The sequence below is a fragment of the Heterodontus francisci genome, chromosome 17 (genome assembly GCF_036365525.1).
Source record: "Heterodontus francisci isolate sHetFra1 chromosome 17, sHetFra1.hap1, whole genome shotgun sequence".
NCBI lineage: Eukaryota > Metazoa > Chordata > Chondrichthyes > Heterodontiformes > Heterodontidae > Heterodontus > Heterodontus francisci.
This window is the reverse complement of record NC_090387.1, coordinates 14715339-14743314: the sequence shown is the minus strand read 5'-3', so window position 1 is coordinate 14743314 and position 27976 is coordinate 14715339. Positions and strand designations below refer to the sequence as shown.

Here is a 27976-nt window from a genome sequence, read left to right as displayed (position 1 = left end):
CTCTCGCTGACTGCCCAATTTTGCACCATTAGCAGCCATTTCTCTAGCAGTTGTGCCAGAAACTCCAGTACTCCCTCCTCCCTGCTTCAAAACCTCACCTCACTTTTTTTTTCATTCTTTCAAAACCTCAAGAGACTCCGTTTTCACCCATCCCTTCTTTTCCTTTCCTCCCTCCTGTTGAGTTTTCATGAGTGCGTCAATATTTGAAGTGCTCAGAATTGCCTCTCTGGACTTGAGAAATGCTAGAACTGTGTAAGTTGTTGCTTTGCCTTTCAAGGTCCCTTTCTCCTTCAGGTGAAGGAGCAAGTGATACTAAGCTTGATGTTTTACAGTATCTAATGGACCCACAGGAAATGTATTTCTGACTCCACAAATTTCCAGCCTTCCCATCAACCTAGCCTGTTGGGACAGCAATGGTAGGATGGGGGGATTTGAACTTGGGCTTCCCATTGCCCATCCCTCGAGTTATTCCTAATTATTTTCCCTAAAACAGCAGTCATCTCCATACAGCTTTCTTTACCTGAAGGGTTTACAAGTAGACCTTGAACACTGACTCCGACATTAATTTATTTTCAGTCCACAAGAATGCAATTGTTTCTCCTGGTCGCTAAGATTATTTAGGACCATTGTCTGTTAAAAGGATACAGTCTGAAATTAGGCAGGAGATAGTGGAGATTGTGGTCACCGTATTTGCAAATTTGAGGACTGGAAAAATTGTCATTGCACTGGATAGTAGTCAATATAAAAAAACATTTCACAGATGTTGTACAAACCCCCCACCTGCCAAGAATGAGGCATATTAATTTTGTCAAATGAACATTGATTTTAAACTGTGACTGGAGTGAAGAAATGACTTGTTTGAAGATCACCAGATGCTGGGCTGGAAGGATATTTGCATACTAAGAGACACGACTTATGGAGACAATTAACCCAAATGGATTTTAATCACCAGACAGAGGGCGTAAGGAAGTGCATTCCAAGAACTGCTAAGATAATACAATCCACAAATGCAGAAGGGGTTAAGCCAATTAATTAGTCACATAAAAAATAGGAGCAGGAGTAGGCCATTCAGCCCTTCGAGCCTGCTCCACCATTCAATACGATCATGGCTGATCATCCAAATTCAGTAATCTGTTCCTGCTTTCTCCCAGTATCCATTGATCCCATTAGCCCTAAGAACTACATGACATGACTGACCTGCTGGCCAACTTTGTTTATTTGTGCTACACAGAAAAAAGGAACAGAAGGCAGTTTTGCAACTGAAGCTGGAACAAGCAAGCTTCTCTCCTGGCTGTCTTTCTCTCTCGCTTTATCCCAAGCCACTGGATCCACGAAAGACACGGACACCTCAAGAGGGAAGACTGCAACATTGAAACAAGTTGAAGCGTGAACTGGGCCCCAATGAATAGCAGGACTTAACAGCAACCAAAGACTCCACATTGAACTCAAAGGACAGTAAATTACTCATAATTCAAACTTTTCCCCTTTATTCTTTCTACTTTTTCTGTCTCTATCTGCGTGTGTTTAATCGCATATGCATGCTAGCGTGGTCGTGTCGCATATTCGTAGTCGTTAACCAGATTTCTTTTTCACCACAGGTGCTGCAGAAAAATTTGTTTGTCGGGGCTGTTACACAGTCAGGGCGGCAGTGGTTAGCACCGCAGCCTCACAGCTCCAGCGACCCGGGTTCAATTCTGGGTACTACCTGTGTGGAGTTTGCAAGTTCTCCGTGTCTGCGTGGGTTTCCTCCAGGTGCTCTGGTTTCCTCCCACATGCCAAAGACTTGCAGGTTGATAGGTAAATTAGCCATTAGCATTTGCCCCTAGTATAGGTAGGTGGTAGGGAAATATAGGGACAGGTGGGAATGTGGTAGGAATATGGAATTAGTGTCAGATTAGTATAAATGGGTGGTTGATGGTCGGCACAGACTTGGTGGGCCGAAGGGCCTGTTTCAGTGCTGTATCTCTAAACTAAACTGTTGGCTCTCCCCTTGCACTTTTGTCTTTTTTCCTGCCAACTGCTAAGTCTCTTCAACTCGCCACACTTTAGCCCCGCCTTTATGACTGCCCACCAGCTCTGGCTAACGCTGGCAACTGACTCCCACAACTTGTGATCAATGTCACAGGACTTCATGTCGCGTTTGCAGACGTCTTTGAAGCGGAGACATGGACGGCTGGTGGGTCTGATACCAGTGGCAAGCTCGCTGTACAATGTGTCTTTGGGGATCCTGCCATCTTCCATGCGGCTCACATGGCCAAGCCATCAAGCGCCGCTGACTCAGTAGGGTGTATAAGCTGGGGATGTTGGCCGCCTCGAGGACTTCTGTGTTGGAGATACGGTCCTACCACCTGATGCCAAGTATTGTCCGGAGGCAGCAAAGATGGAATGAATTGAGACGTCGCTCTTGGCTGGCATACGTTGTCCAGGCCACGCTGCCATAGAGCAAGGTACTGAGGACACAGGCTTGATACACTCGGTCTTTTGTGTTCCGAGTCAGTGTGCCATTTTTCCAGACCCTCTTGGGCAGTCTGGACATAACAGTGGAAGCCTTTCCCATGCGCTTGTTGATTTCTGCATCGTGAGACAGGTTACTGGTGATAGTTGAGCCTAGGTAGGTGAACCCTTGAACCACTTCCAGAGTGTGGTCGCCAATATTGATGGATGGAGCATTTCTGACATCCTGCCCCATGATGTTCGTTTTCTTGAGGCTGATGGTTAGGCCAAATTCATTGCAGGCAGCCGCAAACCTGTCGATGAGACTCTGCAGGCATTCTTCAGTGTGAGATGTTAAAGCAGCATCGTCAGCAAAGAGGAGTTCCCTGATGAGGACTTTCCGTACTTTGGACTTCGCTCTTAGACGGGCAAGGTTGAACAACCTGCCCCCTGATCTTGTGTGGAGGAAAATTCCTTCTTCAGAGGACTTGAACGCATGTGAAAGCAGCAGGGAGAAGAAAATCCCAAAGAGTGTGGGTGCGAGAACACAGACCTGTTTCACGCCACTCAGGATAGGAAAAGGGGTCTGATGAGGTGCCGCCATGTTGAATTGTGCCTTTCATATTGTCATGGAATGAGGTGATGATACTTAGTAGCTTTGGTGGACATCCAATCTTTTCTAGTAGTCTGAAGAGACCACGTCTGCTGACGAGGTCAAAGGCTTTGGTGAGATCAATGAAAGCAATGTAGAGGGGCATCTGTTGTTCGCGGCATTTCTCCTGTATCTGACCAGATTAGAGTTTAAGATTAATAAACTTCTACCTTGTTTAAAATCCAAGGAAACCTGTGATTTTTTTGCCTTACAATTGGAGAAGTGAACAAGGATTCACTGAAGGGGGAGCTAAAAACAATGTTTCTAAAATTAAACTGTTATGGTTAAACCATGGAAAGGCTGAGACAACACCCCTGATCGTAACATAAAGAACATGCGAGACACAGACAGGCACCCATGAATAGAACTATAGCTTGTGGTGAAAATTTTGAAATGCAAGGTTAATCAAGGACCGCCAGCATGGATTTGTTAAAGGCAAGTGATGGTTGACCAATTGAATATGTTTTTTTTATTTCAAGTGATGGATTGCATATATAAAAAGAATGGAGTAGAATTAGTGTATGCAGATTTTCAGAAGGTATTTTGGAAACCTTCAAGTGTATGGTATTGCAGGGAATGATTGACAGAAAACAGTTAGACTAAATGGGGTATTGGCCAAATTGGAGAGGGGTTGGAAATAATGTAGCTCAGGGGTCAGTGCCATATACACTTTTGTTGGGTACGAATGGATGATTCATACTTGTGCATAGGGAATATAACCTGAAAATTTGATAACACAAAAGTAGGGGAATGGCAAAACAGTGAGGAGGATTGCAAAAGACTTCAGAAAGACAGTTGCAGAATGAGCAAATGAGGAGCAGTTTAAGGTTTTGGCTAAGTTTAAAATAAGCTTCTTGGCATTCCACTCACCGACGAGTTAGGTGTATGACGTAGAAACTTGACCACTTTTGAGTCGGACACTGGGCAAGCAAGAGCCATGTAACGGTTGCGGAATGTGCCATAAATTTTCAGGTGGGAGCCTGGCCTCAAAGTGGAGGGCTCCGAACTGTGCACTTCCTTGTTGGAGGCGGCAAACTCTATCCCATAAGCGGAAAGGTCGAAGTACAAACTGTGAGCACGGATCTCCGGAGTGGGAACCTGCAAGACCACAAAAAAGTAGTGTCAGAACTGCGATTAACCCATTGATGATGCTTGTGGCATTTTTTTTTTTTTTTAAACCAAAATAATAGGTAATAATTTCCAGTCTCTTCAAAAGATAAAGATGCAAATAGACTTGTTGCTACCTGTGATTTCTTCAATTGTACTCTAACATTCTGAATAATAGACATATATAAAATTAAATAAATTTTTCATGCTTATTTGCCAGTGTCATGCTAGGCCCCCAACTGCCAAAAATGAGGCACATTAATTTTGTCATGAACATTGTTTTAAACTGTTACCTCAGGTAAGAAATGACTTGTTAAACAGATCAGCCGTGGCTGGAAAATACATTTGCATATTAACAGACAGTGCTTGGAAGGACAAAAGGACCATTCCCTAACGCATTCAACCCCCAATGGACCTTGATCACCAGGTATTGTGTGCAAGAGGAGCATTCCAGAGACTGCTAAGATGATACAATCCAAGACATGGTCAGACCAGTTAGTCACATGACTAACCTGCTTGGCAACCTGGGGTTTTCTGAATTGTACAAACAGTTTGAACTCAGTGCGTCTGTTGGCTCCTGGATTGAAGATCTGTCTCCTGTCTGTTCCCATCTCTTTCTCACAAGCCTATCAATCTACTGAAGTCACATGAATCCCAAGAGAAATGGCTCCTACAGCAAACAAGGTTTAATAATACTGGGCCCCAATGAAAAGCAAGATCTACCTACAATCAAGGACTCTACAGTAAGCTCGAAGAACTGTAACAAAAACACTCTTCAGATATTGTCTCAAACTTCTCCACTTTATTTTCCTTCTGCTCTTTTCTGTCTCTATTTGCATGCATGTATCGCATATGCAAGCTTGTGTGAGCCAGCCATATATCTGTAGGTGTCAACTCAATTAGAGTTTAAGTTTAATAAATTTCAACTTTTCTCCTTTAAACCCAAGAAAGCTTGTTTGTGCTGGTTTCTTTGCCTTATAATGGGAAAGCAGTTAACAAGGATTCACCAACGGGGAGCTAAAAACATGATTTAAAATTAAACCCAGTTATGTTAAGACCAGGTGAAGACAGAGCAACCCCTGGGCACCTTTCTCACCTGGTCATAAGACCAGACATCAAGAATCTATATAGAGCCTCTTGTAGTACAAGATGAGCTGTAATGGAATATGACATTTGCAACAACAGACTCTTATAGCATTGCTTAAAGAACAGATGGAAGAAACATCTGGAGTGGATCAATATTTGTTGAGGATTAACTGATACAAGGTTACGGATGTCTCTGCTTGCTCTTTGTCAGTGGGAGGTGTGGGAAGGAACTTAGTGTCCTTAAAGCATTTGACCAACAGGTGATATGGAAAGGAAACCATGATAGAATAATTATACACAGGCTTTTTCTTCATGTGTTTTCTGATTGTTGAACCTAAATGAATAATCCTAACCTGAGCTCATGGAAATCTTTGAAAAGTGTCTATTAACACAAACATCTCAGGGGGTTCCTCCACATGTAAACCATGGCAAGAGCGTCAGTGAGCTATTGGTTCAATAGGGCAGGGAGGAGACATCACAGCCAAGTTCAAGCTACCATGGTTCCAGCCTTGACTCAGTGGTAGCACTCTCACCTCAGTTAGGAGGTCACGGGCTCAAGTCACAGTCCAGAGACTGGAGTGCATAATTTAGGCTGACACATCAATGCAGCATTTCCACAGTATTGCATTGATGGAGGTGCCATCTTTCAGATAAGTAATTATAACAAAGCCCTGCTTGCCTCCTCAGGTGCATGTAAAAGATTATATGGTACCATTTTGCAGAAGGTCCGGCCACCTGGAGCGGTGGTCACTGCCGGTACCAGGACAAAATCGGGTTTAACCCCAGGTTAAATGTGACAGGACTATCGGGGTCATCCAGCAAGCCCCTTATTAGCAGAGGGATAGCCTTTACTACCAAGGTCCCTCCAACATTCCCCCTGCCCCTCTTCCAAGCCTGCAAGGAGGTTGCCTTGAGTTACTGGGCGATCTGCCCATGTGGCAGAGTCTCTTCACCACCCCCCCCCCCCCCCCCACTACTGGTAAAATGTCAGCGGCAGCAGGAAGTGGCCACTTAAGGGCCTCTAGGCAGTAAATCAGTCTTCCCAACACTCTGGAATTTAGTCTGGCACAGGGAAGGTGACGGGCACGCCTCCCCCCCCGTAATTTTATTCCCCCCCCCCCACCCCCTCCCCACGTCCATTCCCATTCCTAGGAGGCCCATAAAATTCAGCCCGAAAAGTGCTGGTACTTTGGGACATCCCGAAGTTATCAAAGACGCTATATAAATGCAAACCTTTCTTTAACATCCACAAGGATGAACTGGGTAGCAATCAGGACCAGGAACCACATCTGATTTTTGGTTTCACTGAAGCCAGCTGCAAGATTCTTACCAGCATCAGCCCATTTAGCATTGACTGGGGATTGAATAATGGAACAGACTCAAGAGGCTAAATGGCCTACTCTTGTTCCCATCAGTAAAACTTCACAATTAAACATCTTAACCATTGAGAGTTTCTAGATAGTTTTGTATTAAAATACCTGAATGTCATAAGTTGGATTGGTACACTATCTGCTAAAAAAGGTTTATTTTTCTTCCACACTGTAATCTCAGATTTTAAGATACAAGCTATTTACAGGCTTGGAGCATTTAAAAAAAAAAACTCATTCTTTATAAAAGAGATTCTTTGATTGCCCTGAAAAAGGCAAATTGCATTAATATTTATAACGAATTTATCTTTTTATTGAAGTTGAATATATCCGAGAAGCATAGCTGGAAAATAATTAACTTCCTTGAGTAAATTACTCTCAATCAAATGAAATGACATCATATGCACAAATTTTGGAGATTGTAACGTTAAAACATCCATTTGCTAATGCCTCTCCAACCAAATTGTCATTATATCCTTATAAACTGGCTGGAATGCTCATTCCATCTGAAACTGGCATGAAATCAAATGTTAATGAATCATCGTCATCCAAGGTTCATTCTAGTGCTGTCAGATCAGAAACAGTAAGCTGAAACTGTTTTTTTTTTCTTTCTTTCTTCCTCACTCACTACAGGACATCTTGCTCCAGCCAGGAGAACACTGACAAACTTCACAGCTCGTGTTGACCATCCATGATCAACCACCTGCTTGCCATTGGTCAGTTCGATCCTGGCAGAACCCACTCAACTCCAGACCTTACTACAGCCTTGGTCCAAAACATGGACAAAATAAAAAGGTGAATTCCAGAGATGAAGTGAGAGTGACTGCCCTTGACATCAAGGCAGCATTTGGCTAAGTGTGGCATCAAGGGAGCCCTAGCAAAACTGGAGTCAATGGGAATCAGAGGAAAGATTCTCCGCTGGCTGGAGCTCTACCTTGCATTGAGATGGTTGTGCTTATTGGAGGCCAAGCATCTCAGCCTCAGGACATCGCTGCAGGTGTTGCTCAGGGTAGTGTCCAAGGCCCAACCATCTTCAGCTGCTTAATCAAGGACCCTCCCTCCAAAATTAGGTCAGATGTGGGATGTTCATTGATGATTGCAGTGTTCAGTTTCATTTGCAACTTGGCAGACAAGTGGCATGTAACATTTGTGCTGTACAGGTGCTGGACAACGACGAGAGTTTAACCACTTGCCATTGACATTCAATGGCATGATCATTGCTGAATCTCCTACCATCAACATATTTTTTTATTTTTTTTTTTTATTTAGAGATACAGCACTGAAACAGGCCCTTCGGCCCACTAAGTCTGTGCTGACCATCAATTATACTAATCCTACATTAATCCCATATTCCTACCACATCCCCACCTTCCCTCAATTCCCCTACCACCTACCTATACTAGGGGCAATTTACAATGGCCAATTTACCTATCAACCTGCAAGTCTTTGGCTGTGGGAGGAAACTGGAGCACCCAGAGAAAACCCACGCGGTCACGGAGAACTTGCAAACTCCACACAGGTAGTACCCAGAATTGAACCCGGGTCACTGGAGCTGTGAGGCTGCAGTGCTAACCACTGCGCCACCCTTGGATATTGGAGGTTATCATCGATTAGAAAATTAACTGGAACAGCCACACAAATGCTGCAGCTACAATAGGAGGTCAGAGGTTGGGAATTCTGTGGCGAGTCCCCAAAGCCTTTCCACCATCTACAAGACTAGGTTAGTGCAGCTCTAAACACTCGTGAAGCTTGACATCACCCGGGATAAAGCTGCCTGCTCGACAGGCACCCCATCCACTACCTTAAACATTGCCTCCCTCTGCCACCAATGCACCATGGCAGCAGTGCATACCATCTACAAGATGCACTGCAACAAGTAGCCAAGGCTTCAACTGCACGTCCAAAAACCGCAAACCTACAACTTATATTTATATAAAACCTCTAATATAACAAAATGTTCCAAGACACTACACAGGAGCATTATAAAACAAAATTTGATACCGAGCCACATAAGGAGTATTAGGTCAGATGACCAAGGTTGGTGAAAAAGATAGGTTCTAAGGAGTATTTCATGGAGGAGTGAAGGCACAGTGGTATAGGGAGGGAATTCCAGAGCTTAGGGACCAGGCAGCTGAAGGCACAGCCACCACCAGTGCAATTAAAAATCGGGGATGCTCAAGAGGCCAGAATTATAGGAGCAGAGATATCTCAGTTGTGCAGCTGGTGGAAATTACAGATTAGGGCTGGGCAAGGCCAAGGAGCAATTTGAAAACAAGGACCAGAATCTTAAAATCGAAAAGTTGCTAGCCAATGTAGGCTAGCAAGCACAGGGGTGATAAGTGAACAGGACTTGGTGAGAATTAAGACATGGACAACAGAGATTTTGATGACCTCAAGTTCATAGAGGGTAGAAAGAGGGAGACCAGTCAGGAGTGCATTGGAATACTCAAACCTAGAGGTAACAAAGGCATGAATGAGGGTTTCAGCAGATGAGCTGAGACAGCAAGTTGGGTGATGTTATGGAGGTAGAAATAGGCAGTCTTACTGACAGCACAAATATATGATTGGTAGTTTATCTCTGGGTCAAATACATAACCAAGCTTGTGAACAGACTGATTTCATCTTAGACGATTGCCAAGGAGGGGGATGGAGCTGGTAGCTGGGGAGCAGAGTTTGGAGTGGGGTCCGAAAAAAAATGGCTTCAGTCTTCCCAATATTTAACTGGAGGAAATGCTTGCTCATCCAGTATTGGATAAACAGTCTGATAATTTAACAGTAGAGTCATCCAGAAAGGAGGTGGGGAGATAAAACTGGGTGTCATCAGCATAAATGTGAAAACTGACAATGTGCTTTCAGACGATGAACATAGACAAGATAGAAACCAGGTGAAAGCAGTTCCACACAGCTGGATGATCTTGGGGGACACGTGAGGTAATGGTGAGGGAATGGAAAGAGAAGCTATTGCCGGTGACTCTCTGGCTACAATTGGAGAGATAAGAATGGAACTAGGCGTGTTCACTCCCACCCAGGGATGACAGTGGAGAGTTGTTGGAGGATAGTGTGATCAACTGTGCCAAAGGCTGCAGACAGGTTAGGAAGGATAAGGAGGGAAAATTTACCTTTGTCACAGTCACATAGCATGGCATTTAAGAAGAACTGTTTCCCTACTGTGACGAGGCAGAAACCTGTTTGGAGGGATTCAAACGTGGAGTTCTGGAAATTATGGGCATGAATTTGGGAGGCGACAACGCATTCAAGGACTTGAGAGGAAAGGGAGGTTGGAGCTAGGGCAGCAGTTTGCAAGGTCGGTGGGGTCAGCAGTCGGTTTTTCGAGCAGAGGGGTGATGATGACAGAATTAAAGAGAGAGAGAACCATTAACATTGGCTAACATGGTGACCAGGAGGGGAAGGTGGATGGTCAGCAGTTTCGTGGGTGTAGAGTTGAGGCAGCAGGAGGTGGGTCTCATGGACAAGATGAGCTCACAGAGCACACGAGGGGAGATAGGAGAGAAACTAGAGAATGATGCAAGTTCAGCGCTAGGGTAAGGGAGGCTTTTGAGCAAGTGTAGCCCAGTGGAAGGGAAGGGACGTGGCAGAAGGAGATGATTGAGATCAAAGACCATCCAATCTTAGTGATAAAAGTCTATGAGCTCCTCCTAATTATTGCTGGAGGTGAGGGTAGAGGAGACAGGACATGGGTTTAAGAAGCCAATGGCTACCTTTGCATTGCAGGTTGCTTCTGGAATAGTGAGGTTTTAGCAAATGAGAGCAGGACCTGATTGTGCTTTATGTGGTTCAGCCAGATCTGGCAGCGGATGACTAAGTTAGTTGACTGCCATATCCTTTCAAAGTCAACCATACAACCTCTACCACCTAGAAGGCAAGGGCAGCATGCACACGGGAATATCACCATCTGTAAATTTCCCTCCAAGTCCCACACCATCCCTTCATAGTTGCCTGGTCAATATCCTGGAACTGCCTACCTAATAGCCCCGTGGGAGTACCACCTTCATCCCACAGACTGCAGCGGTTCAGAAAGCCACTCACCAGCACTTCAAAAGGAAATTGGGGATGGGCAAAAAATACTGGCCTTTCCAGCGATTCCCACATCCCATGAATGAATAAAAGCCAGCAGGAGGTGCACTGCCAAGCAATTAAATTGGATCTTTGCCGGTTGTCCGATTAGAATATCTGTGCTCATGTTATACCCAACTCGAGAATACAGACAAGAAAAACCAGAACGGATTTGAGGCAGCGAGGCATGGGACTCACTTGTGCTGATTTCTGATCGGGAAACATTGTACCACTTGCATCGCAAAGCAGCTCACTTAGAAGCATAGGATATCACATGGGCCTAAAATGATGCATGGTCATTACAAGTAGGAATAAGGCTTATCTGCAGTTGGCTCTGTGTAAATATTATGTTGCATTCAGACCTGTGTAATGTTCCACTAGTATGATCTATTTGTTGTTAGGTCTATTTATAGAACAGAAACAAGAAATAATGTCTTACAAGTGCTATCTTATTTGGCACATGTGGACAAATAGGCTGCCAAGGTCATCATTGCATTGACTGGGATTCAGAAGCCATGGAGAATCAAGCAGTGCCATGTAGAGAAGAGAACAGACATAATGGTATAAAACAGCAGCAATTAAGAGAAGAAAACACACAAAATCTGCACATGACAAGAGCTTGGAGACTGTCCAATTAAGCCAAAGAGGGGGCAAACATGGAAAGAGATTTTTATGAAGCACATTTTTTCAGGATTTATTTATTTCTGGGATGCAAGTAGGTTACTTAAACTTGGATGAGAGCAAACTTGGCAAGCTTCAAAAGTGATTAGAGATTGAGAATTTCTTCCCCAGAACTGCAGATTAGTGGAACAGGCTTGCAACAAAAAAAAATGAACGCTATGTTGGGTAAATGCTCTTAAGCATAGCCACATAAATTAGTTCTAAAAAGGATTAAAGTTAGTGGAGGAATTAGAAAATTTTCCAGCACAGACAGCCATTTGGCCTATTCTCTGTGCCAGAACTGTACGAGAGCAATCCAAAACTAATTCCACTTTAGTGCACTCTCCGCTGAGGGATGGTTAACTGTCAGTTTTCAACAGAGGAGACAGTAACATTATGTTGGCATCCTTTTTTTTTGTAATAAAAAAAAAAGGGTCAGAGGTTTAAAATGTCCCCAATGTTTTGGAGGTGGGTATACAGTAAGTGTGCCCACATTAGTCATTCACCTTTGGGGCCCAGCTTCATATCCAGCTCTGATAGATGAGATGGGTGTCTCTTTCCTGCATTCAAGGGATGTTCAGTTCCCAGGTACAGCGAAGAAAAAGGATTTGGAGATAGAATGCAGGGATGTTCCAAAAAGCTGCCGATGCGATGGAGCAGGCAATCCAAAGTGAGCCGATAGCAACCCGAAGAGGAAATCAACAACGGATAATTTGATTTTGTCTCACTACCATGATCTTTCAACTTTGAGGCCGCCTGGTACCTGCTCTACTAGCAGCCAGCAGCTCAGTTGCAAGTCACTCTGATCTATAGCGGTTCTCCTATTCCCAGGCCCAATTCTACACAAATAGCACGGGACAAGAAATTGGGCAATTTGAACACTTCACAGATGAAATATAACTGATGATGCTGCGTCTATCTGGTAGCAATCACAGCAGTGAATGGGCGGAGGGGAAAATCATCCTGCTTTTCCCTCTGCTGACAATGACTCCTCTGTGAAATGAGTTTAGTTGTTAGTGAGCCTTGGTCCAGGGCACAAAATTGGTAAACTCAAGACATCATAGGGTGGCTGGTGTGGGAGATGGATATGCTATACTGCCATAGCATGGGATGCGGTTGTGAACTTGTGGCTATTGTTGGGGCAAAGCAGAAGGCACTTTACTCAGATTAGTGGGGGATGGGGCAGTGGGGGTCAAACCTGGAAGTTTCTGAACTTGTGCAACACCTTTACAAACAAACAAACAAACACATTCTCATGATTCGCTCAACACTAGATCCTAAATATTCCCTGGACCTTTGAGGGAATTAAAGTGCAGCAGGACAGGACATGAGTCTGCTACATTGGCCAGCTAGTCACACCATCCCAAATCATTTAAGAAATCAGGGCAGGCACCATATAGCCACTGTCTACCCCATTGAAGAGGGGCAAAAAAGTCAGGGCACTGTACAGCTAAAGGGGATTCTAGAGGACAAGTCCCCATGGCGACAGGGCATGGAAAACCAGAGATATTTATGCCAAGTAGGTCATCAGGATATAAATCAATTTGTCCCTCGGCATTCGATTACCCAACAGCCTGGGACCTCTTTAGGTTCTCAGCAGGTGCAAGTGCCACAGGGCTCCATTGGCACAAAATTCCTTGCATGCGCTCTGCATGTCATCCATGGATGTATCTGGCAGATTTGATGAGTGTCCACCACTCTGCTCTCTTTTCGTCCCCACAGCCTCACCCACACATCAAGCAGCACTTCACACAAAAAGGGTCATGGAAATTTGGAACACATTTCCCAAAAAAGGTGTTGAGGCTTGAGGGGGGGGGTGGGGGCAGGGCGTCAATTGAAAATTTCATCTGAGATTGATTGTTTTTTTTCGTCAGTCAAGGGTATTAAGGGATTATGGAACCAAAGGTTGGGAGAAGGAAATCAGGATATAAATCAGCCCTATCTAATTGAAAGGCTGAACAGGCTAGAGGAGCTGAATGGCCTACTCTTGTTTCTATATTCACCAAACCTTGCTTTGGATCAAGAATACAAAAGGTTAGTTTCAGAGATAAATTGTGCTGAACACAATCTTCAGTCTGCACTACCACAAATACAGGCCAAACGTTTCTCACTAGTTTGCAACCACAGTTTGTGATTATTAAATCCCTTTCACTCCAACAGTTTCCACTGTGAATTCTGACCTTGTGGCTGCTAATCTATCCTCATCTTTCCCTCTCGCTCTCCTATTAATGCTCTATTCTCCAGCCTGCTGACAATACTGGACATCTCTTCTGCATTCACTGTATATGAATTTCCGTTAACCAATCCATTCATTCTGTGAAAATGGGGCAAGTGTCTCAGTCAAAACAAGCCTTCACTAAACCTGAAAGTGCCAACCTTTTACAGTCAAGAGTAGAGTTAATTAATGCAAATCAAAATGCTCAAGATCAATCTGCTCTCATTTTCTATAGTTAACCAGTTCGGCAGATGACAAGAAATATGCCAGCCAAAAAAATCACATGCGTATTTTTAAATACCTTTTTAAGACAGACATTTTTCCACCTTTTCTTCACCATCGTAAACAAGTTTGAGGTTAAGATCTGAGGTCACGGACAGGTGTGCTTCAATGTTGGGCTCTTTCAGCATTAACTAGCTCTCTCCTACGCCTTCATGTCATATCTTGGTACAGCATCAGTTGGATCACATGTTAACTCTCACAATGCCAGTCTCTGCAGAAAATGCAGTTTTCCTGTGCTGGCCACTTATTGAAAGATATATTCACCCCAACTGATTACCCCAGTGAGGTACATTTTCAGAGTTGGTGCCAGTTGAGGTCCTGCTACGACACATCAGAAAATTGCAAGACACAAAAGTAAAATAAGTGACCTTTATAAATCCAGCTACATTCTTTAGGTGCCAACAGGTTTACTAAGCCCCCAAATGGCAGGCAAGAGGATTTTTACATATTTCCAACCAATGGTGCACTGCCCACCATATTGGAAAAAGGACATTAAAAACATCCAGCTGACACAAGTGGTAGGCCCATTGTTGACATAACCAAAGGGTCTTTGAGGCCCCCTACCGCAAGATTATTTTTGCCGAGGCACCCGCTGCACTCAGGAAAACTTGATTTTAGGACCACTGCTACCAAACTAAGCTTTAAAAAAAAAAAAATGCCTCAAACATGAACCTTGCTGGGCACAAACCGGCTGTTGCATTTCCTAAATTACAACTGTGACTGCACTTCGAAAAGTACTTCATTGACTGTAAAATACTTTGGGGCATCCTGAGGTTGCAAAAGGTTCGACAGAAATCCAAGCTCCTTTCTTTAATTCTCTCCGACTCCCACCTTTCTCACCTCCTTCAAGGCCCTCTTTGAAACCCACCTCTTTGACCAAGCTTTTGAATGCTCCCAATATCTGTCTGTCTATTTTTGTTCAATTAAGACTCAAACATTTTTAGATTTTTTTCTACATTAAATGTGCTATACAAATGTAAATTTTTGCTGATGTGGGTAAATCCCACCTTAGTATGGAATTGAACTCAATAAATTGCCAACTAGAACAATGAAAAAACCCAAATGCTTCACGGGTGCCCTTCAATTTAGTCCGCCTGCCTCCCCCACCTGCTCTGGCCTCCATTTGACTGCAGTCCCACATTACATAGTTGCCTCTTAAAGTTTAATGGCAACTAGGAACAAATAAATACTGCCTGGTTAGTGCTGCCCACATTCCAACAACAAATTTCTTTTGAAGTTTCCCCCTCAGAACCTACTGGATCAGTGCTGCAATTTTCTCCTTTTCACACACTGGTCATCTTGTGGTCTTTGAAATGAGATAGTTAACGTGACTCCAAATAAAAGGCAGTTTTTGCCATAGACCCACACTGGAACTGGACTGAGATTGTCCAAACCTCATTTCACAAAAGGACGCTCACAGCCAGTGACAAGAGGAGATTTCTGGATATCAATCCAGGTTTTGGAGTTAAAAGGCCTTTTTATGCAAAGCTAAAATAAAGTACACAACAATTGCATGTCAATCACATTGTGTTTTCCCACAGCTCTAACAATCCCCAGTACCACTGAGTTCTCAAACTGAGAAGGGGATCAGTGGATTGAGGCAAAAGCTGAAGGAAGAGTCACCCCGTATTTGTACTAGTGCACTCCCCCTAATGATTAGAGTGTTTGGAAAAGGCCTAGGAGCACAGCACTGAAGGCAGACCAGAAAATAATTAAGAAATGGTTTGCCTCCCAAAAAGCAAACAAAATACAGAAATGTGTGGCTGTATTAACATATTGCGTGGGCATCTGAGAGAGGATAGGGTTAATTCTTGACAGCTAGGAAATATGACTCAATATTGCTAGCTGGTTAATATCCCCATGTTGTCTTTGATCTTCCCGCAGCAGCAGGACATCTGTGGTGTAAGATCAAAGAACCATGATCCACTTTGTTGTGTTAGAACTAGCCTCACACGCTATAAACAGACTGCAACTAGGTTCCCTTCAGTCTGTCCTGAGAATGCTATGAACTAAAGATAGATATGTCGTTCTCCAGGTGTCCCACATATAACATCCAGTGGTAGGCGTGTCATGGGACTAAGTACAAGAGCATATTTTGGAAGCTGTAGAGGACGCTAAGTACTCAACGTATTTAGGTTAGAACTGCTTGACCCTTTTTGTAGGGCAAATGTTTAAGTTTGAAGCAATTGCCAAAACAAAGACACTGAGCTCAGATCTTGGTCATATATATATTTTTTTTTATATAAACACGCTTCACTAAGGAAGCAGCATGACAATTTCTTTATCCAATTTTTCTCCCTTTCTCTTCCAAAAGGTTACAGCTTTTGAAAAGAAGTTGCCCCAAGGCACTGCCAACAACTTGCATTTATATAGTGCCTTTAACATAGTAAAGCATCCCAAGTACTTCAGACAAAAAAAAAGATGCCAATTCACAAAGGAGATATTACAACAAGGGACCACAAGCTCTGTTGAAGCGGTAGGTTTTAAAAGGAGAGAGGGGGCCCAAAGAGACACTATCAGAACTTCAGGCTTAGGTAGCTGAAGGCAGGGCTGAAAATGGTGGAGTGATTCATAACTGAGGACATGAAGAGCCCAGAATTGGAGGAGTGCAGAGATCTGAGGCTTGGCGGGCTGGAGGAGGTTACAGAGATAGTGAGGAGCCAGGGCATGCAGGGATTTGAACACAAGGATGAGAATTTAAAAAGAGAGCACTAAGGAATTGCCAGACTGGCAGCCAATGTATGTCAGTGAGCACAGGGGTGATGAGAGAGTCCAGCAACTGGCCCAAAGATCTTTTCTTCATGTGTTAGCTTAAGTGTTGAGTGTTGCCAGGCAATTTGATCTCCAGTTGCCAGTCAGCAGAGTTATTGGATAATGATCAAGAGTAAGAACCATAGTTGAATCTCCCATCCCCCACTCCAACCAACACCCTCCCCCTGCCTCCTCCCCCATTTTCTTAATATAGTAGCACCAGGGGCAACTATTGCCCTATTCACAAGCTGCCCAATTGAATTCCATGAGCTTCACACAGTTCCAGAGATCAAACCATGTCTAACTCAGCCCATTACCACAGACAGCACCATTAGCCACCCGGTTTCATTCCCCATCTTCCACGTGGCAGCTTGCCCGAATGTTGCACTACAGAGTTAGGAGTTCCAGCAGCTGATCTACACCAGCAGTGTAAATTGTAAAGGTTCAGGTCACTAGCCTACTCATTGACATTAGCCAACTGAAACTCCCATATAACACGGGATTCTTTTGGGCCTCCTTATCTCGAGAGACAATGGATACGCGCCTGGAGGTGGTCAGTGGTTTGTGAAGCAGCGCCTGGAGTGGCTATAAAGGCCAATTCTGGAGTAACAGGCTCTTCCACAGGTGCTGCAGAGAAATTTGTTTGTTGGGGCTGTTGCACAGTTGGCTCTCCCCTTGCGCCTCTGTCTTTTTTCCTGCCAACTACTAAGTCTCTTCGACTCGCCACAATTTAGCCCTGTCTTTATGGCTGCCCGCCAGCTCTGGCGAATGCTGGCAACTGACTCCCACGACTTGTGATCAATGTCACACGATTTCATGTCGCGTTTGCAGACGTCTTTATAACGGAGACATGGACGGCCGGTGGGTCTGATACCAGTGGCGAGCTCGCTGTACAATGTGTCTTTGGGGATCCTGCCATCTTCCATGCGGCTCACATGGCCAAGCCATCTCAAGCGCCGCTGACTCAGTAGTGTGTATAAGCTGGGGATGTTGGCCGCTTCAAGGACTTCTGTGTTGGAGATATAGTCCTGCCACCTGATGCCAAGTATTCTCCGAAGGCAGCGAAGATGGAATGAATTGAGACGTCGCTCTTGGCTGGCATACGTTGTCCAGGCCTCGCTGCCGTAGAGCAAGGTACTGAGGACACAGGCCTGATACACTCGGACTTTTGTGTTCCGTGTCAGTGCACCATTTTCCCACACTCTCTTGGCCAGTCTGAACATAGCAGTGGACTGCACTGGTAAGGAGACAGCTGGGTTGGAAATGTGAAATATACTCCCTTTTTAAAAAAGTTTGTAGTTATCAGCAGCAAGCTGGGTGAAGCAGCAGCTCAGTAGTAAACTTTGTGCAGTGCTAGAGTGAATTATCCAGTAGCTGTAATGGATGTGATTCACATCAGTTGCGCAGGGCATTGAAAAGAGGAAGGAGAGGGGTGTGGAAAGTTTAATGCTGCTAACTTACAAATCCTCCTGGATGAAATGCACAAAAGAGGTAGGGTTGCTGGATGCCCATGGAAGGAAACTTCAAAAGTGACTGGCTTGCCTTGAGGAGGGAGGTGGTTGTGGCACTGAATGCCACCTTTCACCAACAAAACTGCAGACCAAATGTCAAAATAAAGCTCAACAACCTGATGGGAATTAGACAAGGGAACACCGGTCATGCTGCTTTTTCTACCTTGGGCACCAACATGCTATCCAACATTCAAGATGAATAGCTGCACAAACTTGTCTATACACTGAACTGTGTTTAAGGGATTAATTTGGGAGATATGTTGCCAAATCCCTGAACAGGAATTACTTGCAAATGAACCCTTAAACGAGTTATCAGAAAATGTATTATTCCAACTATGTTATACCACCTCAGAAACAGTTCTTACATGTCACCCTAATCAGCCATAACTTAGTGGATAGCACTCTTGCCTTAGAATCAGAAGGTCATGGGTTCAAGTGCCACTCAAGAGACTTGAAGATGTTATCTAGGTCGACACTCTAATGCAGTACGGATAGAGAGCTACACTGCCAGACATGCTGTCATTTGGATGCAATATTATGAGGAGCTGTCTGCCCTATCAATTGGATGTAGAAAAGCCTATGACACTATTTCAAAGCACAACAGGAAAGTTCTCCCCCAGTGTCCAGATCAATATTTATCCATCTCAACTAATGTCACAAACAGATTATCTGGACATTACCACATTCCCACAAATGGCAGCTTGCTGTGTGCAAATTGACAGCCATGTTTTCCTACATTACAATGTGGTTATGCCTCAGAAGTACTCCATTGGCTGCAAAGTGCTTTGGGCATTCAGAGATTATGAAAGGCACTCTAGCAATGCAAGTCTTTCTTTTTCCACCTATTTAACAATCTTGTTACTGAAAAACCCCAAGCACAATGCCCATGAAAGACAATGGACCGAAATGTCTTGAGATTTTCAAGCAGCCAGTAGATTTTTTTTTTAATTATTAGGTAAGGGCATCAAGCAATATGGATCAAAGACAGGTAAATGGAGTTGAGTACAGATTAGCCATGATCCAACTAAATGGTGCAACAGGCTAACCTGGAATTATATGGCCTACTCCTGTTCCTACATTCCTATCCAGGACTCAATGCTGAATGAACAGTCTGACAATATAGAAAGAGTAATGGTGGGTGGAGTGGGGGGTGGAGCTGGTGGCAAGATAGAGCTCGGTGTTATCAGACGTCATGTCTTTGATTGATTGTTGCCGAGGGGGAGCATTTGATTAGAACTAGGAGGCAGCCAAGGATCTATCCTGCTGGAGATAGCATGATCATTAAGAGAAGAGAAGCTGTTGTGATATCTTCCGGCTATGACTGAAATGTTTAAAGTGGAACCAGGTAAGGGCAGTCCTACTCAGCTAGACAGAGGTGAGCATTGGAGGAAGACAGTGTGGTCAACCATGTCAGAGACTGCAGAGAGGTCTGAAAGGATGAGGAGGAACAGTGCACCATGGTCACTGAGGAAATCATTTATGACTTTGATTAGGTTCGTTTCAATGCTGTGGCAGGGAAAGAAATATGAAAATCTCCTGAGAGTCAGTCATCAATCTTTGAAGCTCATCTTAAGCAGCAGACCTCAATAGTAAAGCACTTCCAAGAGTATATTTTATTTCATTTTAATCATGTTGCACTGGGGGATTAAGTCTTGGGTTTTAGCCAATGCAGTGCTGAAATTTGGCACATGAAATCAAGGCCACTAACTTAATCCTCCAGCAAAAGATATTGGATTTTTATTTAAAATCAAGTTTTCAATATGCAGAAAAATGATTTTGCCGCATTGGTTTATACCCAGAATGTGAAATAATTCACAAGTCCAAAAATCTGCAGTATTATAGAAAATTCTAGACACTCAGGTTTCTCTCTGCTGCTCTCATGAAATACAGCAGAAAATCATCCAAGAGAAATAGCAATCAGGAATGCTGAGTCACTTTGGTTTCTTAGACTAGGCTGAAGTTTATACTTTTATTAAAGGCCATCTCCTGGGTTCCTCCAGCTACCACTACCCCACTTCTATGCACTTTGAAAGTTTAGTGGCAGAAAACGGCATGAATAGATGCTGGATAATAATTTACTCTTAATTGGGTTTTGAAAGCTAAAGTATTTGCTTTCCACCTCAATTCTGTCAGGGGGCAGTGGAGCAGAAACTTCCAATAAAGCAACCAACAGCAATCTTTGTAGATTTCAATTAGACTCTGATGGTCCAGACACATGACTGCAGAATAGTTTAATTAAAAAAAAAAGAGGCAGCTGTCAAAAATGAAAAGACAAAAAGGCCTGAGGCTTACAACTTTCACAACCTCAGGATGTCCCAAAGCACTTTACAACCAATTAAGTATTTTATTTTTGAAGTGTAGTCACTGTTTTAATGTAGGAAATGCAGCAGCCAATTGGCACTTAGCAATGTCTCAAACATCAACGTGATAATTTTTTTTTTAAAGTGATGTCAGTTGAGGGATAAATATTAATTAGGACACTGCTCTTCTTCAAATAGTGCCATGGGATCTTTTACATCCACTTGAGGGGGAAGGTGGGGTTCATGTGAAAGACAGCACCTCAGCCAGAGCAGTGCTCCTGCAGTAGATTGTAAACATGCAGTGGAGGGTTTGCAAAGAATGAGGGAACAGCATTCAGTTTAGTGCACCCCAAAGAAGATTTGGAAAAGGTTAGAAAGCACCTAGCAAGATGGAGTTGCACTGAAAGCATTCTTTAATAACATAGGATTAACAAATCTATGATCCACTGCGTATTTCAACTCAATCATGAAGAAAACAAAGCATTAAAAGCAGCTTATTCTAATCACAATATGGGCAATAGCTATATTTACATATATTAAAATGGAAATTAGATATCTGATTGACAGTACCAATTGAGTGACTCATGCATGAGCAGTCCATCCCCGCTTTGAGAACAAATCTGAGTCAGGGTGGGTATTTCTCTTTGGATTGAAAACTGCTCAGGCAGAAAATTGAGCCGCTCGGCCTCCCCACCCAAATTCCTGATTTCTACTCCAGTCCTGTAAAGCTTTACACCAGAATCATTAAAAAAAAAGGTAAAAATTTATCTCAGATCTTTTTACTAGCCAATTCAATTGCGAAAATCCAACATTGCATGATTCATGGAGCTGATTTCAAAGATCAAAAAGATAAAACCAGAGGCAGTTTGTATCCATTCACTGTTAGTACACGTAAAACCACTTTAATCAACCGACCACATGGTTTTCGTATTCCTTGGCTCACGTTCAAGTCTGTTTCACCAAACTAGATCTTTGGAACTAGAACGTTTTGTACAATGTGGTCATGTGTTACTCTCAGTAACAGACTATTGGAAATCACATGGGTACACTCTAGCTGGAGATTCTCAGATCAGTTTCATGACTGTTTAAAATTAAAAACAATTGATTAAGTTGTCTATCTCTGGAAACTTCTGCAACGCTACAATGTAGCGAACACCACTGATCTTCTGTGTTTGAGCGATGAAACCTCACCTCAAGCTCCACCATCAATGGAAGGGCTTAAATCCACCACACCCTGCTACCCAGTTACTCTTTTCAGTTTGTCACCTCTTTCCCCATCTTCAACCACCAACTCCTTGACTGCATCCTCAAGTCACTTCATCCAACATCGCTTTTACTTCCTGTTCCTATGAAGCACCTTGGGACATTTATCTGAAAACGGCATTTACACAGGAGTAATGAATTTAATTTTTTTTTTGTTACACTTCAGATCAGACACCAACTCCTGCAGGATGATCAGCAATAGGGCAAATGCACCAGGGAAATTCTATGCTCCCTATTTGTTTAAGACTCTTTTGTACCTTAAGGGAGTGGGTGGGGGAGATTGAGAGTATAGCATTACTATTGTGTCTTCCTGTACTCTTCATTTCTTGAAAAACTATACAATTAGAACAAAATAGGAAGATACCCTCATCATGGAACAGTTCACGGAATCGTTACAGTGCAGGAGGCCATTCGGCCCATCGTGTCTGCATTGGCTCTCCAAAAGAGCAACTCCCTCAGTTCCATTCCCCTGCCTTCGTCCCATAACCTTGCAGATTCTTCCTTTTGAATGCTTCAATTGAACCTGCCTCCACCACGTTCTCAGACAGCGCATTGCAGACCTTAACCACTCGCTGCGTGAAAAAGGTTCTTCATGTCACTTTCGCTTCTTTTATCAAATACTTTAAATCTGTGCCCACTCATTCTCAATCCTTTCACGAGTGGGAACAGTTTCTCTATCTACTCTGTCCAGAGCCTCATGATTTTGAATACCTCTATCAAATCACCTCTCAACCTTCTCTTCTCCAAGGGAAACAGTCCTAACTTCTCCAATCCATCTTCATAACTGAAATTCTTCATCCCTGGAACAATTCTCGTGAATCTTTTCTGTAGTCTCTCCAATGCCCTCACATCTTTCCTAAAGATGGTACCCAGAACTGGATGCAATACTCCAGCCGAGGCCCAACTAGTGTCCTATACAAGTTCAACATAACCTCCTTGCTCTTGTACTCTATGCCACTATTAATAAACCCCAGGACACTATGCTTTATTAACTGCTGTCTCAACCTGTCCCGTCACCTTCAAATGACTTATGCACATATACACCTAGGTCACACTGCTCCTACACCCACTTTAGAATTGTGCCCTTTATTCTACATTGTCTCTCCATGTTCTTCCTACCAAAATGAATCACTTCACATTTCTCCGCATTGAAACTCATCTGCCACCTGTCTGCCCATTCCACCAATTTGTGTACGTCCTTTTGAGGTTTTACACTATCCTCCTCATAGTTCACAATGCTTCCATACATCTGGAGTATTGTGTGCAGTTTTGGTCTCCTTATCTAAGGAAGGATGTTCTTGCTATGGAGGGAGTGCAGCGAAGGTTCATCAGACGGATTCCTGGGATGGCAGGACTGATGTACAAAGAGAGATTGGGTTGATTAAGCTTGTATTTGCTAGAGTTTAGAAGAATGAAAGGGGAGCTCATAGAAACCTACAAAATTCTAACAGGACTGGACAGACTAAATGCAGGAAAGATGTTCTCGATGGTGGGGAAGTCTAGCATGAGGGGTCACAATCTAAGGATAAGGGGTGAGATTTAGGACGGAGAGGAGGAGAGATTTCTTCACCCAGAGAGTGGGGAACCTGTGGAATTCTCTACCAAAGAAAGCAGTTGAGGCCAAATCATTAAATATATTCAAAAAAGAGTTAGATAGAGTTCTTCGGGTGAAAGGAATCAAGGGATACAGTGGGAAAATGGGAACAGGGTACGGAGTTTGGATTATCAGCCATGATCGTATTGAATGGCGGCGCAGGCTCGAACTGCCGAATGGCATACTCCTGCTCCTATTTTCTAGATTTCTATCTGTTTCTTCAGAGTTTCGTATCATCTGCATCATATCATAAAAGTTATAGGTTCTCTATTCATGTCCAAAGGGACGGTGGCCATGAAAAGAAATTAGATCACGCAAGCAACATCTCAATTTGGACCCATTTCAAATGTGTGCAAATGGTATGGTTTTCCTCCTTGATAGAGCAATGCCATAACTCAGTGGTAGCTTTTCAGTCAGAAGGCTGTAGGTTCAACTCCTGAGACTTGTGCACAGAATCTAGGTTGACACTGAGCTATTCGAAGAGGAGCAGGGGAATTTGCTAGTGGCCTGGCCAATAGTTATCCCCCAACCAGCATCATTAAAAGAGATTTTCAGGTCATTATTACATTTTTGTATATGTGGGACCTTGACAATATCAAAATTAGCACCTGCCAACTACCCTTCAAACCTTCGTTGATTAAAAGCACTTTAGGAATATCCAAGGGTCATGGAAGGAGCTATAAACACTACATGGCCTCTACTGCATTGTAGGGTCAGCCTAGATTTTGTTCTCAATGTACAATTTTCTTTTTCCAATAGAATCATGGAATTCCTCTCCAAAGACAGTTTGTATCATAGGCTTTGCCCATTTTTTCCTCCAAGAGGCCCCTGAAGAAAGGATTCAGCAAGAAGCGCCTGCCACTGACCAAAAATATATTTTGAGCAAAATCTGGACCAATAACAGTGTGCAAACTTCTATTAATACATTAAAATCAGCCGGAAGCTAGTGGCGAGGAAAAGACCCATGAATTGACACAAGTTGGCCAATTTGTGCCACTCTGCCCTGAGCTCTGAAAATGGCAGCTCATCTTCAAGCAACCCATTGAGTTTCATGAAGTTGCTGCATTAGTATATTAATTGCCAATTAAACACCAGTAAGTTAAGTCTAGTCAATAACAGTACAAGTACCCTTTTAATGAGTGATGGGTGGGAATGACTATCAACCACACGTGCCAAGAAAATATATTAAAAAACATGAAGTCTCATTTCTGCAGGTTGTGAATTGTTTTAGGAGATTTTAAAAATCTATTTTGAATAAAAACATTTCTTACTTTCCCTTGTGTCTTTCACTTAATCCAAACTTTATTTCCCTCTATCTGTAGCAGACTTGGCATTGATTCACCTTCCTTCGCAGTCATTCCTCTACTTATTTTTCAATCCTTAAATCTCATTGGCTAAGGAGATACATTGTTGGTTTCATTGTTCACCAATATCCCAGATGCCCCATTGCTGTCAATGTACCATTATTCTCTTATACTTCCAGCAACCTTTCAGGCAAAAATATTTGTGAGCTGAAGGGTGCAGGAACAAGTTTAACTAATAGGGAACACAGTGAGATGCCTCATTCCAGCAAATTCTGGACCTATAAAGACTTATTTTAAGACATGATATAAACACAAGAACAAGAAATGCTGGATTCACTCAGCAGGTCTGGCAGCATCTGTGGAAAGAGAAGCAGAGTTAACGTTTCGGGTCAGTGACCCTTCTTCGGAACTCCGAAGTTCCGAAGAAGGGTCACTGACCCGAAACGTTAACTCTGCTTCTCTTTCCACAGATGCTGCCAGACCTGCTGAGTGAATCCAGCATTTCTTGTTCTTGTTTCAGATTTCCAGCATCTGCAGTATTTTGCTTTTATTATATAAACACAAGAGATTGATTGGTGAATTTTTTTTAAACAAGTGTCTGCTTTGATAAACAAATCACAAACAACTAACCTCTTGGATATAAATTTAGATAATTCCTCAGAACTGGCCAAAATTTTATACAAAATTAAATTCAATTACCTCAGGTTTCCATAACATTACAAGATATTTGATAATAAAAAGGAGTGTCACGTCCCAGCACAATAAACTGCTTTATTTTGGCTGAATAAGGCAAAGAGTAGCTTGTCATCATAATGGCCTAGGGCAACAGCCAATCAGGAGGAACCAAGCCATTTTCAGGAAAGAGGGTTAGCATATCTGTCCAATATTTGAAGCTCGAGCCAAGGCGGAGCTCAGCGGTAGAAATCTCACCTCCAAGTCAGAAGATAGTGGGCTCAAACCTTACTCCAGGTTTTGATTATATAGTCTAGGCCAATACTTAGTGCAGTATCAGAGGTGCTTTCAGATGAGATATTAATCTGAGGTCCCATCTGCCCCCGAGATGGGCACACACGAGTCAATGGCACTATTTAGAGCAGAGGTCCCAGTGCGTGAGAGAACTTTTCATACCTCAACTAACATCACTAAAACAGATAATCTGGCCATTGCTGTGTGCAAATTGGATGCTGCTGTTCCCTACACTACACTAGTGATTATGCTACTCAAAAAGTACTGCATCAGTTGTGAAGCACTGTGTGGGGCATCCCAGGGTTATGAAGGACTCTAACAATGCAAGCTTGCTCTTTCCTCTCAACTCAGGCTGGAGGCACAAGAAGCCTCTGGGGGGGTTGTGGAGAAAGAGAGTGCTTCAGGACTTACAACACCAAACAGGCAACTGAGTAAAAATAACCACGTCACAGTGTTGGTGGGTTTTATGTTTTTTTTTAATCTAAATTTTCTACTGCAGGGAGGTGGTTAATCCTCAAGACAGCTCTAAGTGCAGCAATTTGATTTTTTTTCTGTTATTAGCAGATGTCCTTGACTCCCCATTTTGGATCAGGATTTTCCTTCAAAATTACAATTGGTCATTTTCATTCTTGCTTACTGATTACATATCTGCTCAGTTGTGATTTAATCGATGTATGAATACAGAATTGTAGCTAATGAAGTGCAAGTTTGACAATTTTCGGCATGATTGCAGTCACAGAAGTCAGTGTCAGCTCTTTCAAAGAACTTTCCGATTAGTCCCACTACCCCTGCTCTTTCCCCATAGTCCTAGAAATGTTGTCTTTTTAAAGTATATCAAATTTCCTTTTGAAATTGCTTTCGAAACGGCTTTCACTGCCCTTTCAAGCTATGCCTTCCAGACATATCCATCCTTATGAAAGTCACTGAATGTCAGCTACCAATAGAGGCATAAGCATAGTGCCAGTTTCCTGAACTATATGAAGGGGTTGGGTGGGGGGGGGGGGGGGGGGGAAAGGGCATAAAATGTTGGTATTACCACCCTAATTTCCCACAGCCCTGCCAGCAGAGGTTGAGTTGGCATTTGCTTGGACCAATCATTCCTACTTCATTGCACATTAAATTGAATTGGAGCTAAAGCCAAGAAAATGCACATGAAAACATTGTTCAGTGTTTTGACCCCTGTCAGACACATACCTTAATCATCTGTGCAAGTATGCAAAGCCTGGGAACATTTTCTTGAGAACTTGACTTAGTCAAGTTTTATACAAGACTAAAAAAGCAGTTTAACTCCCAGACAAAAATGTCGCAAGGGGGAGAGAGAAGGAAATGTTTTTCACTATTCACAAAAAAAAAGATACATTCTCACAAGTGAGCAACACTAGATTAAATAAAACTGCAATGAATAATAACTAAAATGTTCATTGCCACACTCAGATCAGTGTAGCTTCAGGACCAGGAGGTTCAAAATGGCAGCCAGCTTTGTTGACAAGTCTCATTTGATCAAGCTCAGAGGGAGGAAATTTTACCAGCCCGCCAACGTCAAGGATCATGGCAGGGGGATCTGGAAAATACTTCCGGAGAGGCCCGCTATGGGCCTCGACGCCAGGAAGGTCCCGCTGCATTTTTACCGGCAGCAGCGAGGCCTCGGTGTGGCCCCCTCCCACACCCACCCACTGCTTGGCAACAGAGCCTTCGTTTAAATATTTAAGTAACTGTAAACACATGCAAAAGCACTTAGCTTATCCCAACAGCCATCCCATACTGATATTTCAGCGGGCGGCCAGAACTCCTACTCCCCTTTTGGAGATCCAAGGCGTGATGTTCGTGGAGGGAGGAGGGGGGGTGGGGGAAGCAGGGAAACTCCTGATTGGTTGGGGAGGAGGGTGGGAAGGGGTTGAGGGTTAAAGTTAATGAGGTTCGGGGGGGGGGGGGGGGGGGGGGGAGGAGGAGGAGGTCAGGATCAGAATTTTTTAAAAAAAGGTTTGGGGGGCAGGGTGGAGAAGGGCAATTAATTAATTGATTAGTCATTGGGAGTGTGGAAGAGGAGATTGAAAATGTTTAAATTTCCAACTTTTTGAATATTCGGTCTCTAAAAAAATTTAAATGCAACTGAAGGGTTTGAAGCCCTTTAAAAATGGCACTTGACGCCGTGGCTGGGGACAGAGCGCCCGCCCCCTCCACGCCACCAGGGGCAGGCGCACCGCTCCCTCCACGCCAATGAGCCACCACGCAAAATATCACGGCGGCTCCGCAGCACACTTTTTGAAGCTCGCTGCCAAGAACGTCGGCGAACTTTTAAATTTCAGCGCAGGGTTGAGTATTCCTTTTAAATCTTGCACAGATCAAATTGACAGGGGATACTGGAAAACAGTTGACCTGTCAATGATGGATCAACCTGCTCTCGTCCAGGC

General features: G+C 43.4%; 1 protein-coding gene across 2 annotated transcripts in view; it reads right to left on the bottom strand.

Moving 5' to 3' along the window:
- si:dkey-234i14.6 (uncharacterized) overlaps nt 1–27976 on the bottom strand; it is a 165631-nt gene that overhangs the window by 70315 nt on the left and 67340 nt on the right. Inside the window, exons 3-4 of one of the 2 annotated variants that reach the window (XM_068049086.1) lie at nt 3956–4183; nt 170–3218 (exon numbers count right to left, since the gene is read on the bottom strand). In XM_068049086.1, coding sequence (XP_067905187.1) covers nt 2913–3218; nt 3956–4183 — 534 coding nt within the window. In that variant the 3' untranslated portion in view covers nt 170–2912. Of the gene's footprint in view, nt 1–169; nt 3219–3955; nt 4184–27976 lie in introns of those variants that run through there. The other variant, XM_068049085.1, reaches the window with a different exon arrangement.